Below are 14,444 nucleotides of genomic sequence, written 5' to 3'. Positions count from 1 at the left end.
TATTACCTTTTAGTAGCACAGTGTATTCTTCAGTTCAGTTGCTCAGTCGTGTCGGACTCTTTGCGACCTCATGAATCGCAGCACACCAGGCCTCCCTGTCCATCACCAACTCCCGGAGTTCACTCAAACTTTCTTAGTGACTCAATAAATGTAAATGGATCAACCACTTCTTTCCAGAAATTAGGATCCATTACACTGGTCTGTTTCTCATCCATTGTATGTTTGAATTGGATTGTTTTGATCTTGGGGGAAATTACATTTTAGGTCTCTTCCCCTCTCCCTCCCCCTCAAAGTAAATAAGTAATCTTAGATTTGTTGTAGAAAGAGAGAATGTGAGTGTGTGTCTGTCTATATGTGTGTGTGTATGTGCCTATGTCTAAAATACATACATTCAAAAAGTTTAAAAACAAACATTGTTTATACTAAATAGGATTTAACCTTTCAACCTTATTATTGGTAAATAATGGGTGAATATGATAAACGTTGCGGGGGCGTGGGTGTATCTTTAGCTTCATTAGAAAAGCTCTATATCCTGTGCTTATCTCTGTGGTATAACCCTGTTTTTATTCTGAGTTCCTGTGAATAAGAAGAGAAGGACTTTGTCCTGATTAGAGCATTCCCGTCATGCAAATCCACTTTCTTACCTCCTGCCCCACCCGCAGTTCCAGGGTCACTGCTGGAGAAAAAATGGAAGCCTCTGGATTGGGCAGGGCCCGTGTCTGCTGCTCACTTCTTAGCAGTGGTACATCTCCTGAGTGCTGTGCATTAGTACCTTTATGGAAACCTGTTCATCTATGTTTACAGCAATGTCATCACTGCGTTTTTTTTGCCAAACAAGATTTTTTTTTTTTTTAAATTATGCTGCTGCTGCTAAGTCACTTCAGTCGTGTCCGACTCTGTGCGACCCCATAGACGGCAGCCCACCAGGCTCCGCCGTCCCTGGGATTCTCTAGGCAAGAACACTAAAGTGGGTTGTCATTTCCTTCTCCAGTGCATGAAAGTGAAAAGTGAAAGTGAAGTCGCTCAGTTGTGTCCGACTCTTCACAACCCCATGCTCCTCCGTCCATGGGATTTTCCAGGCAAGAGTACTGAAGTGGGTTGCCATTGCTAAATTATAGAGATATCCAAAAGATATGTAATAGTTTAATGGAGCCTCTTGTCACTTGACTTCAGAAATTGGTCGGTCATAATTTTAAAAGCTTCCAACTGTTCTTTTTTTTTTTTTTTTTGAGTATTTAAAAGTAGATTCAAATCATCATGAAATTTCACCCCCAAGTCTAGTTGCTAAAGGTTTTTTTAAACAACTGCTGTGTCATTATTATGTGAGTGTGTGTTAGTTGCTCAGTCGTGTCTGACTTTTTGTGACCCCATGGGCTATAGTACACCAGGCTCTTCTGTCCATAGAATTCTCCAGGCAAAAATACTGGAGTGGGTAGCCATTGTCTTCTACAAGGGATCTTCCCCACCCAGAGATTGTACCCGGGTCTCCTGATTGCAGGCAGTTTCTTTACCGTCTGAGCCACCAGGGAACCCCAACATTATAATAATAATTTAAAAAATTCATCTGTAGGCTTTCCCCCAGCATTTTCAGGACTAGAAGAAAAGTACAAATAAAAGCCCAGATATCAAATATCTAAATATTTATAAGTCAAGCTGACAAACTGGTGAATAAGGTATAATTTATCCTCCAACTTAACAAACATACCTTCAAAATGACAAGGAAAGCAAGGTTTGGCTAGGAGTTCCGCGCCAGTACGTGACTGCACAGAGGGCTGGCCATCTCCCCAGGGCATCTCCCTTCTCTCTTCCCTTCTGTCTCTGGTTCCATTTCACATGCACCGTGTGCATCTCCCAGCTGCATATCCAAATTCTATTTGGTTGGCAAAAGCCACCTCCCAGCTTGGTCACTTCCTGAACCTGGGTTGAAGGAGCGCATGCAAGCAGCATCACTTGGTTTTCAGAGAATGAAACCCCTTGGAAAGGCCCATGTAGGGCTTGGCAATGGGCAGCGAATTCTGCGGCCATAGTTTCAGATCATGGTCCAGCTGAGGAATGATGGACTTTAGCGTTCCCTCGAAAGTGTGAGGTCAGAACAGGGGCCCTTCTGGCCCAGGTTTAAGGATAGTACCAACTCTGTAATTCTGGTTTCCCTTGATTAGTTCTAATCTGTATTTTTACAATTTACTCAAGATTAAAACAAGGTCCACACAATGCATTTTGGCTGATATGTCTCATATCTCTCTTTTATTCTACAACAATCCCTGTCCTTTTCCAGTTTTGATTTATTGATGAAATCAGATCTTTTTCTCTATAGTGAGCCACAGTCTAGATTAAACTATTTGCTTCCACATGGTGTCATTTAATATGTACCTATGTCCTGTATATCTGGTGGTTCCACTTCTTATGATGCTAAGGTTATGCAGGTAAACATACCGAAGGTATGTTTGTCAATTTTATTCCTCCATCATAAAATTCTTTGTCAATGTTTCACTTAATCATTTTAGCATCCATTGATGATTATTGCTTAGATCGATTATTTCACTAAGGATAGCAAAATGGTGATTTTTCTAATTCTGATGACCAAGCTTCCTCTGTTGATAACAGTGGTAACCAATACTTTTAAAAGTGTTATTATGGATACTTTCAGGCTTCCCAGGTGGCTCAGTGGTAAAGAACCCACCTGCCAATCAATGCAGGAGACGTGGGTTCACTCCCTGGGTCAGGAAGATCCCCTGGAGAAGGAAATGGCAACCCATTTCCAAGTATTCTTGCCTGGGAAATCCCATGGATAGAGGAGCCTGGCGGGCTACAGTCCATGCAGTTGCAAAGAGTCAGACATGACTGAGCGACTAAACAGAAGGAGAAGCATGGATAGTTTCATATTTGGCTTTTTCTATTGCAGTCATTATTCTTTTTGCTTGGATTGTCTCATCATGGGTCAGTGATTTTTGTTAGGGGTCCTTTTAGCCTTTCTTTCTCAGCTTCCTTGCTTTCTGAATAAAATAAAAGAGCTCAGTTTCATTCTTGTGTTTTTCCTGGTCAAACCTGCAATTTGTCATTTCCCCAAAGAGTTCTGTCTCCTTTTCGTACAAAATAATATTTAAAGACAACAGGTGGGGTACTCGGATTCTATTGCTGCTGGATTGTCCTTGCTTCTAGGCCTTTCTCAGTGCACAGAGCCACATATATACACTGTTATGTGTGCATATATTGTGAGTTGTTACCAGCAGTTCAAATTCAGAATCATAGCATTTTTACTCAACTTAGAAATTTTATACACATATCTCCTTTTCTGCTGACATTCTTGGCTCCAGCCAAGATTCTGCCTACTATGATTGCTCCTTAAACTTTAATGTGTGCGGGAGTCATCTAGGGTGAAAATCCAAGGTTCCCTGGCCCCACACAGGCCTCCTTAGTTCATATCTCTTGGGTGGGACCCAGGAATTTGTCTTTTTAACAAGTGACTAGATGATACTGATGTAGATGTTAGGGATTACTCTCTGTGAAAGAGTATACTGCACAGACTGTTGAGGTGTTGGAGTGGTAGTTGTTTTCATCCAACACCTCCACTTTCCTGGAGTAGTGGTTTCTTTAAAACATCCCCAGAAAGTGTGAATTCAAGAGAAGCACCATAGAACGTTAGGAAGGGCTCTGAGCCGAGTCACAAGTTCAGAGTTCATGTTCTGACCCTGTTTCTGGCTAGTTCTGAGCCCTTGAGAAAGTCTCAATCTTCCTAAGCTTTGGTTTCCCCACCAAAAAGTGGGTACAAGAATGTCTCCCTACCTCAGAATTTTTGTAAGGATCCAATGAGGAGGTCCTTTGTAAAGCATCAAATACTATAGATATATTGACTTATTGAAGGTCAGCCAATCTTTCTTACAAGCTTTAGGCAATATTATACTTTAATTATTCTAGAAGGGCAGTAATTTTCCGCTTAATACTCTATCAGTAAAATAATTTCAGTTTATCTAAAGTATTTTTCTTATTTCTAGGAGTGAAGGATATATCCCAAGTAATTATGTGACAGGAAAGAAATCAAACAACTTAGATCAATATGAGTAAGTAAAAGATTATTTTGTGAATGTGGAGAACCAGACATTGTTTTTCTTTTCCTAATTATGGAAGGCATCTGGGAGACTAATGGTTATCTTTCACTGTCTTTATAAGGTGATACCAACTTATTCTTAACTCAGTTGTCTAAGATGGTAAATGATGCTGTAAGAATTAGTTTCTATTACACACTTCACCTGGACATACTATGCGTGAATCGAGTTACAGAAGTGAATATAATTAAATTGATTTTAAACAAATCACAGCTTAACTGGCTTTGAAATATATTTGTTCATTCATTTAAGAAATGAAAATATAGTTTCCTAGAGTTGCCTTTAAAAAAGCATTTGATTGTTTATTTTTTCTAACTATAATAATGTGATTATTGTTTTAAAATTGTTTGAAAATATGAAAAATGTAAGGAAGAAATTATAAATCAACTAGATCTGAACTCTGTCAACAGTTGTATATTTTCTTTCAATCTTTTTACTGTTTTAAAAAAATAGAATCACGCTGTATATACTGTTTTATATCCTGTTTAATTCACTTAACAGTATATTATTTCATCAGACCGTTAAATGTTCTTCAAAAACATTTTCATAATTATACTATATTTCATTCTTCAAATATTTACTGAGACCTTAGCATGTATCATGCACTGTGTGAGATCTTAAGGAGTACAACCAGGCAAATAGCCACATGGATGTGCAGTAACTTATAAAATCATTTTCTTATTTGTGTGGCATGAATGTTTTGGCATCTCTCAGTTCAGTTCAGTCGCTCAGTAGTGTCCGACTCTTTGCGACCCCATGAATCACAGCACGCCAGGCCTCCCTGTCCATCATCAACTCCTGGCGTTCACTCAAACTCATGTCCATCGAGTCGGTGATGCCATCCAGCCATCTCATTCTCTGTCGTCCCCTTCTCCTCCTGCCCCCAATCCCTCCCAGCATCACAGTCTTTTCCAGTGAGTCAACTCGACGCGTGAGGTGGCCAAAGTAATGGAGTTTCAGCTTTAGCATCAGTCCTTCCAACGAACACCCAGGATCGACCTCCTTTAGAATGGACTGGTCGGATCTCCTTGCAGTGCTAGGGACTCTCAAGAGTCTTCTCCAACACCACAGTTCAAAAGCATCAATTCTTCGGCGATCAGCTTTCTTCACAGTCCAACTCTCACATCCATACATGACCACTGGAAAAACCATAGCCTTGACTAGACGGACCTTGGTTGGCAAAGTAATGTCTCTGCTTTTTAATATGCTATCTAGGTTGGTCATAACTTTCCTTCCAAGGAGCAAGTGTCTTTTAATTTCATGGCTGCAATCAGCATCTGCAGTGATTTTGGAGCCCAAAAAAATAAAGTCTGACACTGTTTCCACTGTTTCCCCATCTATTTCCCATGAAGTGATGGGACCAGATGCCATGATCTTTGTTTTCTGAATGTTGAGCTTCAAGCCAACCTTTTCACTCTCCGCTTTCACTTTCATCAAGAGGCATCTTTACTATGTAAAAATACTGGGATACCTCTTTCTGCTTATTGTTTTAAACTAGATCTTTAAAAACCTACATACTGGACTAAAAGCTAGTTATGAACTTCTTAAGACTTCTAATGCATGCTGTCAAATTACTTTTCAGAGAAAGCAAGTGGGCTGCTGTTCATACGCCCACTAGCAGTCTGTGGCCAGGTTTTAGTGAGAGGCTCATATATACCAAATACTGTTTGTGGTCATTCTGAGGTATTTTGATGCTTCATTGACTTCTTTAAAAACAACACCATCACCGCCACCTCCAACACAAAGCTGTTTCCTCCGTCCATGTCACTTCCTGTAATATGAGTGTACCTTAAAAGTCTAGAAAAGGATTAACAGATTCAAAAGTCATAGCTCCCAGTGGTGTGACCCCTTCAAAAGTGTTTTAGAAGTAGGTGAGGGTATAAAAAACATGTGACTAAAATAGTGTTTTTTCTCTGAAATAAGTTTTAGGAAAATAGAGCATATCTTTAGAATTTGGGGGAGATGCTAAAGGTAGAAACTTGGACCTGATTATAAAGGGATCTAGTAGAGAAGTGGCTGATAATTTGAGGAGGGAAGTGCTTGGAAACCAGATTATCCTTATCTGAATGTAAGAACTACCCCCTTTGACTCACGGGATTACACATAAGGGTTTTAGGAAGTTTATGATGCATTGCAATGCATTTTTTGGGTGCCTGACTCCACCTCTGCATGACTAAGGGGACTTGCTGTGGGAGCCCCCTCAGCTGGCTTCCCCCCAAGGTGGGGGATACCACGTGGCAGGGTGCCAGTTCTGGCTGCACGAGAGACGAAAAATCAGTTCTCAGTGCTGACAACTGCTGTCTTTCCATGCCACAGTTGGTGTTGGATTTTGCTAAAGCCCATCTTGTAATACATCTTAAATGTCTCCAGGGTTACAAAACCTTTTGCCAGCTGCTGAATCCAGAGCAATAAGGAGTTCATGATCTGAGCCACAGTCAGCTCCTGGTCTTGTCTTTGCTGACTATATAGAGCTTCTCCATCTTTGGCTGCAAAGAATATAATCAATCTGATTTTGGTGTTGGCCATCTGGTGATGTTCACGTGTAGAGTCTTCTCTTGTGTTGTTGGAAGAGGGTGTTTGCTACGACTAGTGTGTTCTCTTGGCAAAACTCTATTAGCCTTTGCCCTGCTTCATTCTGTACTCCGAGGCCAAATTTGCCTGTTACTCATGGTGTTTCTTGATCCCTACTTTTGCATTCCAGTCCCCTATAATGAAAAGGACGTCTTTTTTGGGTGTTAGTTCTAAAAGGTATTACAGGTCTTCATAGAACCGTTCAACTTCAGCTTCTTCAGCATTACTGGTAGGGGCACAGACTTGGATTACCGTGATATTGAGTGGTTTACCTTGGAAACAAACAGAGATCATTCTGTCGTTTTTGAGACTGCATCCATGTACTGCATTTTGGACTCTTGGTGACCATGATGGCTACTCCATTTCTTCTAAGGGATTCTTGCCCACGATAGTAGATATAATGGTCATCTGAGTTAAATTCACCCATTCCAGTCCATTTTAGTTTGCTGATTCCTAAAATGTCAATGTTTACTCTTGCCATCTCCTGTTTGACCACTTCCAATTTGCCTTGATTCATGGACCTAACATTCCAGGTTCCTATGCAATATTGCTCTTTACAGCAGGACCTTGCTTCTATCACCAGTCCCATCCACAACTGGGTGTTGTTTTTGCTTTGGCTCTGTCTCTTCATTCTTTCTGGAGTTATTTCTCTACGGATCTTCAGTAGCATATCGGGCACCTACTGACCTGGGGAGTTCATCTTTCAGTATCCTATCTGTTTGCCTTTCATACTGTTCATGGGGTTCTCAAGGAAGAATACTGAAGTGGTTTGCCATTCCCTTCTCCAGTGGACCACATTCTGTCAGACTTCTCCACTATGACCTGTCCGTCTTGGGTGGCCCTACACAGCATGGCTTAGTTACATTGAGTTAGACAAGGCTCTGGTCCATGTGACTAAATTGGTTAGTTTCTGTGATTGTGGTTTTAGTCTGTCTGCCCTCTGATGCCCTCTCTCAGCGCTTACCACTGAGAAACGCTGGGCTGGAAGAAGCACAAGCTGGAATCAAGATTGCCAGGAGAACTATCAATAACCTCAAATATGCACATGACACCACCCTTATGGCAGATAGCGAAGAGGAACTAAAGAGCCTCTTGATGAAAGTGAAAGAGGAGAGTGAAAAAGTTGGCTTAAAGCTCAGCATTCAAAAAATGAAGATCAAGGCATCTGGTCCCATCACTTCATGGGAAATAGATGGGGAAACAGTGGAAACAGTGACAGATTTTATTTTGGGGGGCTCCAGAATCACTGCAGATGGTGACTGTAGCCATGAAATTAAAAGACACTTGCTCCTTGAAAGGAAAGTTATGACCAACCTAGATAGCATATTAAAAAGCAGAGACATTACTTTGCCAATCAAGGTCCATCTAGTCAAGGCTATGGATTTTGCATTAGTCATGTATGGATGTGAGAGTTGGACTCTAAAGAAAGCTGAGTGCTGAAGAATTGATGCTTTTGAAGTGTGGTGTTGGAGAAGACTCCTGAGAGTCCCTTGGACTGAAAGGAGATCCAGCCAATCCATCCTAAAGAGATCAGTCCTGAGTGTTCATTGGAAGGGCTGATGTTGACGCTGAAACTCCAATGTTTTGGCCACCTGATGTGAGGAACTGACTCACTGGAAAAGACCCTGATGCTGAGAAATATTGAAAGCAAGAGGAGAAGGGGATGACAGAGGATGAGATGGTTGGATTGCATCACTGACTCAATGGACATGAGTTTGAGTAAACTCTGGGGGTTGGTGATGGACAGGGAGGCCTGATGTGCTGTGGTCTATGGGGTCGTGAAGAGTCAGACACGACTGAACGACTGAACTGAATTGAACTGAACTGAACTGAATCAAGAGCCCCTCTGCTGTAATGGTTGTCCATTGGGCTGGACTCAGGACTGCAAACCTGGATCTCCCGGGGTGTCAGTACCCTGGTTCTCACCTCTACATCAAGTCCCAGTTGGGGGAGGACAGAACCAGCGGAAGTGCTGCAGGAAAGAAACTGGACTCATTGTGGTGGTCAGGAACATGTTCTTGATGGAAGCACATTAAAGGAAGAAGGTGACAGGAACGTAAGGGCCCTTAGACGGGAAAAGTCCAGGACAAGACTTTGCATGGGTGATCCAGGAGGCAAGGACCAAATTGAGAACCGGCTAAGATTTGTAGTTCATTGATTGGTTGTTTTCAATTTTTTGTTGTTGTTAATTTATACCTGTTGCCTCCTTTTTATAATTTACCCAGCTCACCCTCCCCAAGAAGCTTGGCTAGGATCCTTCCTTTCTAGAAAGGACTCAGTATCCCTAAACCTCCTTTTCCCCTTGATTCAGACACCACCATGAAGTCCTATCCCTTTAAGTGTTTGAAGTGCCTAGTCAATCTGAAACCCTCATTCCCATTAGGGTTTTGATATCTAAGAAGGGAATGACAAGTTACTTACAAATCCTGGACATTGTTTCTCGAGATGTATTGTAGCTTCATCAAGGGGAACTGACTGACCTCCCGTAGGTATTTGTGTACCAGTCTTGCGAGAGATGCGCATGCTGGCGTCCTAGGACTGGAGCTGTCCTCCTCATCATGTGTGCTTCCTCACATTCCCACCCTGTGCATCGTTCTTTCCCACAGGATGCGTTCAGCTTCCTTTCCCTCTTGTCTCTCCCTCCCCGGTGATGGGTATCAGAGACAAAGATGCCACATAGAACCGTTAGGAAGTACTCCCCAAGAGCCACAAGTTGATTCATGTTTTGATTTGCTCATCACTCCTTCCTCGTTTCCTTCCTTCAACGTACACTTGAGTGTCTGAGTTTCTATTCTAGGGAGAGAAAGCGTCCTTTCTGGGGAACCTGCAAATGCCATAAAAATGACTGCTTAGAACAGGATTTGTGCTGTGAATTCCTTTTCTTTCCTTATTTTCTTTATCCCTTCCTAGGAGCTTGAATATACTAAGTGAGGAAAGGACCTCTTTTTTTCCCCTCTGAGTTTCTTATATCCAGTTCCTCTTGAAAGCCACAGTCTAGTTTTACTGACCACTTGCATGTGAATGGGAGACTAAACCTCCATTGTTTACTCTTGCTGTGAGAATATTGGCCTGGATCTTCTGTGATTAGTTAAGAGAATATTTTTCAGTCTTTCAGATCCTTCTGGTTTTATAATGCATAATGAGAGCTCCAGTTACTCTTCCTAATTATTTCTTATGAATGTTTTTAAGAAGATAAATATTTCCTCTATCAATGAGAAAGCTTTAGGGACAGAATCCAATCTGTTCTCCTTTTTTTTTAAATGTGAACCATTTTAAAAGTCTTTAGTAAATTCGTTAACAATGTTGTTTCTGTTTTATGTTTCGTTTTTTTGGTCACAAGGCATGTAGGATCTTAGCTATCCAATCAGGGATCAAACCCACACCTCCTGCATTGAAAGGTGAAGTCTTAACCACTGGACAGCCAGGGAAATCCCCCCTCCTTTATTTTATTTCTCAATTGCTTTCAAAAATTGATCAGAACTATAGCTTTGCTGAATGCTGTCCCAGCTCATAAAGTGGGGTCCACAGAAATGAGATCTTAATACCCACAATTCTGAGGCCTGGTTAATCATGTCAGGCTCCAAATAAAATAAGTTACCGGCTTGTATTGAGATTATAATTTGAGTTTGACTGCTACAACTGCTTAAAAGAGTCTTGACAAAAAAGATCTTGTATTTTTTTTGTTTGTATTTTTCTCTTCTTCAGTCAGGGAAGGCCTTTGTATTTGCTTGTCTCATGGTGTTGGGGCAAAAACAGGTGCTCATCCTTTTATAAAAGCCTGAAACAGTGATAAAAAATTAACGTGTTTAGAGGGGCCAAGCTGGTTTTGTAATATTGGAACCCTCAGGAAATATGACTGGTGGAGGGTTCTGCCCACAAAAGCCCATCTAAAACAAGACAACAGAGAACAAAAACCCAAGTGTAAAGCTGACAATTTAAGGGGCTTATCTAGAGGTTCAGTGGTTAAGGTTCCATGCTTCCTACACAGGGAGTGGGCATGGATTCCTGGTTGGGAATTAAGATTCCACATATCACACAGCCAAAAAAATAAATAAACCTGACAGTTTGAGTTCATCTTCTTTGGCCAACTTGCTCATAATCCCATGGAGAGATTGAGCTGCGGAAAGCAGGGAAGGGGTGTACTTCTGAGCATGAAGTGGGAGATGTCAGTATCCGTCTTTCCTTAGGAAAAATTTCCCGAGGTTAAAAGGGGCGCTGATATGCAGGGGCTTAGCACAGAGTGGGGAGGGCAGGTGCACTGCTTGGCCCTGGCGGAATTCCTACAGCACTCCTGAGGAGGCTGCCAGGGGTTAGGACTGTGCTAGAACCACGACGTCTGGAAGACCCAGGAGGCCTTCTCTTCTGTTTTGCTCTGTTTCTTTCAACACTTGGGACCTTTGTGAAGTTCACTAGGGTAGTCTTCATGATAAGTTGAGAGGAAATCTACTGCCTGTTGGTGAGATGGAGGCTTGGGATTAGACTTAATTTGAATCAAAGTCAATAATGTAGTGATATTTCCTGCATTTTTGAGTCTGTGGGGTAAAATTCATTCTTGCTGTTATTATAATAGTGAAAAATTAGAAATGATTTTTATGTTAACTAATAAAGAAGAGCTTAAATAAATTATGGCACATCCAGACTGTGAACTATATTGCTTTGCAGAGATGTGTGTGATACACTGTTAAGTGAAAAAATCCAGGTTCTGATACAGCAAGTATAGTTTGATCTCACTTTAATAATGAAAATGAGAATGTTAGCATACATATAGGTCTTTATAAAAATATGGGTAGAAAAAGTCTGCAAGTATGTACATCCAGATGTTACTGCTGCTGCTGCTAAGTTGCTTCAGTCGTGTCTGACTCTGTGCGACCCCATAAACGGCAGCCCACCAGGTTCCCCCGTCCCTGGGATTCTCCAGGCAAGAATTCTGGAGTGGGTTGCCATTTCCTCCTCCAATTCCAAATGTTACTAGTGGTTTTCTGTTTTATAGAGATTATGCATGTTATCTTGTTCTTATTTATTGTTTGTCATTGGTGAGCAGTATTGCCTTGCTAATTCTAAAAAGAAAAAAGAACAATTAAAATACCTGAGGTCTTAAACATATCTTTTTCTGTTCAGATGGTATTGCAGAAATATGAATAGGAGCAAAGCAGAGCAACTTCTTAGAAGTGAGGTAAGTGTTTGTACTTGTTTTGTGGGTTTGGTTTCAGCACAGAATCAATTGAAATGAATCCCTGATTAGTAATTCCACGTACCTCTGTGACCAAAGCCTGAAAAAATACTATGATGTAAGTACAAATTAAAAAAAAAATCATTTAAAAGTGAAGGCTGCTATATTTGTTTCCTGGGGCTACTGTAAACAAAGTACCACAAACTGAGTGCTGTACCAAAGTACCATAAGCAGAAGTTCGTTGTTTCACAGGTCTGAAGGTTAGAAGGTCTGAAGGTTAGAAACCTGAAGTCCCGATGTCAGCAGGCTGGGCTCCTTCGGAGGCTGTGAGGGAGGGATCTGAATGAGGCTCTCCCTTGCTCCCTGTGGTTCTTCCCGCTATGCTTATCTGGCTCTGTGTCCAGATTTCCCTTTTATAAGGACGCCAGCCACATAGGATTAGGACTCCCTGCCCCATGGCCTCATTTTCACTTGATTGCCTCTGTAAGTCTCCACAGAAGGTCACATTCTGAAGTCCCAGGGATCAGAACTCCAGTGTGTGGTTTACAAGGGGGAAAGAAACTCTCTGTTGTTCAGTTGCCCAGTCATGTCTGATTCTTTGCGACCCCATGGACTGCAGCAGGCTAGGCTTCCCTGTCCTTCACCATCGCCAGGGGTTTGCTCCAACTCCTGTCAACAAATTTATAACAGTGGATAATAGCTATACATGGCCAACATTTTCTTTACTGTTTCTTACTGATTTATCATTTGCTAACTTAATGTTAGTACTTATATGTATTTTTCTTTTTTGCTTCAAGTTGTTTTAAAACAGTTTTAACATCAGTATTATGTGCTATCTTTTATAAATGAAGTGTTAACACAGTATTTAGTTGCCTTTAGAAATGTGCTAAAATTCTTACACTTTAGGAAGAATTACAGTGGCAAGATGAAATCTAGTCTAGAGGAAACTAATGGATTGAATAAGGAGACCCATCCAAGTCGAGCTGTGACTTTTCTAGTCTGTTTTTTGCATCTGTAAGGCAGAGATGTTGTATTAGAAGATGGCCTTTACAGTTCTCTGCGTTTATGACCTAGTTATTCTATTTAGTAATAGTTCTTTTAAACCTGTGCTTTCTCATTTTATCTCCTGCTTATTATCCCTAGTTGAGGTTTGGTTGGGTGCTTATTTCTTATAGTTTATGTTAAGAGAGCAGTACATGCATGCATGCTAAGTTGCTCCAGTTGTGTCTGACTCTTTGTGACCCTATGAACTGTACCCTGCCAGGCTCCTCTGTCCATGGGATTCCAGGCAAGAATACTGGAGTGGGTTGCCATTTCCTCCTCCAGGGGATCCTCCAGACCCAGGGATTGAACCCATGTCTTTTACATCTTCTGTATTGGAAGGCAGGTTCTTTGCCACCAGTGCCACCTGGAAAGCCCATACTGGAAGAGAGCAATAGCAGGTGATTATACTTGATTCAGAGATCAAATTGCCAACATCTGTTGGATCATCGAAAAGGCAGAGAGTTCCAGAAAAACACCTACCTCTGCTTTATTGACTATGCCAAAGCTTTTGACAGTGTGGGTCACAACAAACTGGGACATTCTTTAAGATACGGGAATACCAGACCACATTACCTGCCTCCTGAGAAATCTGTATGCAGGTCAAGAAGCAACAGTTAGAACCAGACATGGAACAACAGACTGGTTCCAAATTGGGAAAGGAGAACGTCAAAGCTGTATATTGTCACCTTGCTTATTTATCTTATATGCAGAGTACATCATGCGAAATGCTGGGCTGGTTGAAAGACAAGCTGAAATTAAGACTGCTGGGAGAAATATCAATAACCTCATATACACAGATGACACCATCCTTATGGCAGATAGCAAAGAGGAACTAAAGAGCCTCTTGATGAAAGTGAAAGAGGAGAGTGAAAAAGTTGGCTTAAAGCTCAGCATTCAAAAAATGAAGATCATGGCATCTGGTCCCATCACTTCATGGTAAATAGATGGAGAAACAATGGAAACAGTGAGAGACTTTTTATTTTCTTGGGCTCCAAAATCACGGCAGATGGTGACTGCAGCCATGAAATTAAAAGACGCTTGCTCCTTTGGAGAAAAGTTATGACCAACCTAGACAGCATATTAAAAAGCAGAGACATTACTTTGCTGACAAAGATCAGTCTAGTCAAAGCTATGGTTTTTGCATTAGTCATGTATGGATGTGAGAGTTGGACTGTGAAGAAATCTGAGCGCCAAAGAATTGATGCTTTTGAGTTGTGGTGTTGCAGAAGACTCTTGAGAGTCCCTTGGATTGCAAGGAGATCCAGCCAGTCCATCCTAGAGGATGGACTGAATATTCATTCAAAGGACTGATGCTAAAGCTGAAACTCCAATACTTTGGCTACCTGATGCGAAGAACTGACTCATTGGAAAAGATCCTGATGCTGGGAAAGATTGAAGGCGGGAGGAGAAGGGGACGACAGAGGATGAAATGGTTGGATGACATCGTTGACTCTATTGACATGAGTTTGAGCAGGCTCCGGGAGTCTGGCGTGCTGCCATCATACAGTTGCAAAGACTCAGACACAACTGAGCGACTGAACTGAGCTCAACTGATG

At 41.5% G+C, this 14,444-nt stretch overlaps 1 protein-coding gene across 6 annotated transcripts in view; it reads left to right on the top strand.

Annotated features, from left to right (window-relative positions):
- Positions 1-14,444, top strand: part of TEC (tec protein tyrosine kinase) — a 146,813-nt gene that overhangs the window by 113,251 nt on the left and 19,118 nt on the right. For all 6 annotated transcript variants that reach the window (XM_088836326.1, XM_055434686.2, XM_055434682.2 and 3 more), the window contains 2 exons: positions 3,993-4,058; positions 11,793-11,847. In XM_088836326.1, the coding sequence (XP_088692452.1) occupies positions 3,993-4,058; positions 11,793-11,847 (121 nt within the window). The remainder of the gene's footprint in view (positions 1-3,992; positions 4,059-11,792; positions 11,848-14,444) is intronic.

Source organism: Moschus berezovskii, chromosome 5 (genome assembly GCF_049115385.1).
Source record: "Moschus berezovskii isolate FMDL1 chromosome 5, NW_MosBer_1.0, whole genome shotgun sequence".
Lineage (NCBI taxonomy): Eukaryota > Metazoa > Chordata > Mammalia > Artiodactyla > Moschidae > Moschus > Moschus berezovskii.
The sequence above is the reverse complement of the archived record's forward strand: the minus strand, read 5'-3'. Positions and strand labels throughout refer to the sequence as shown.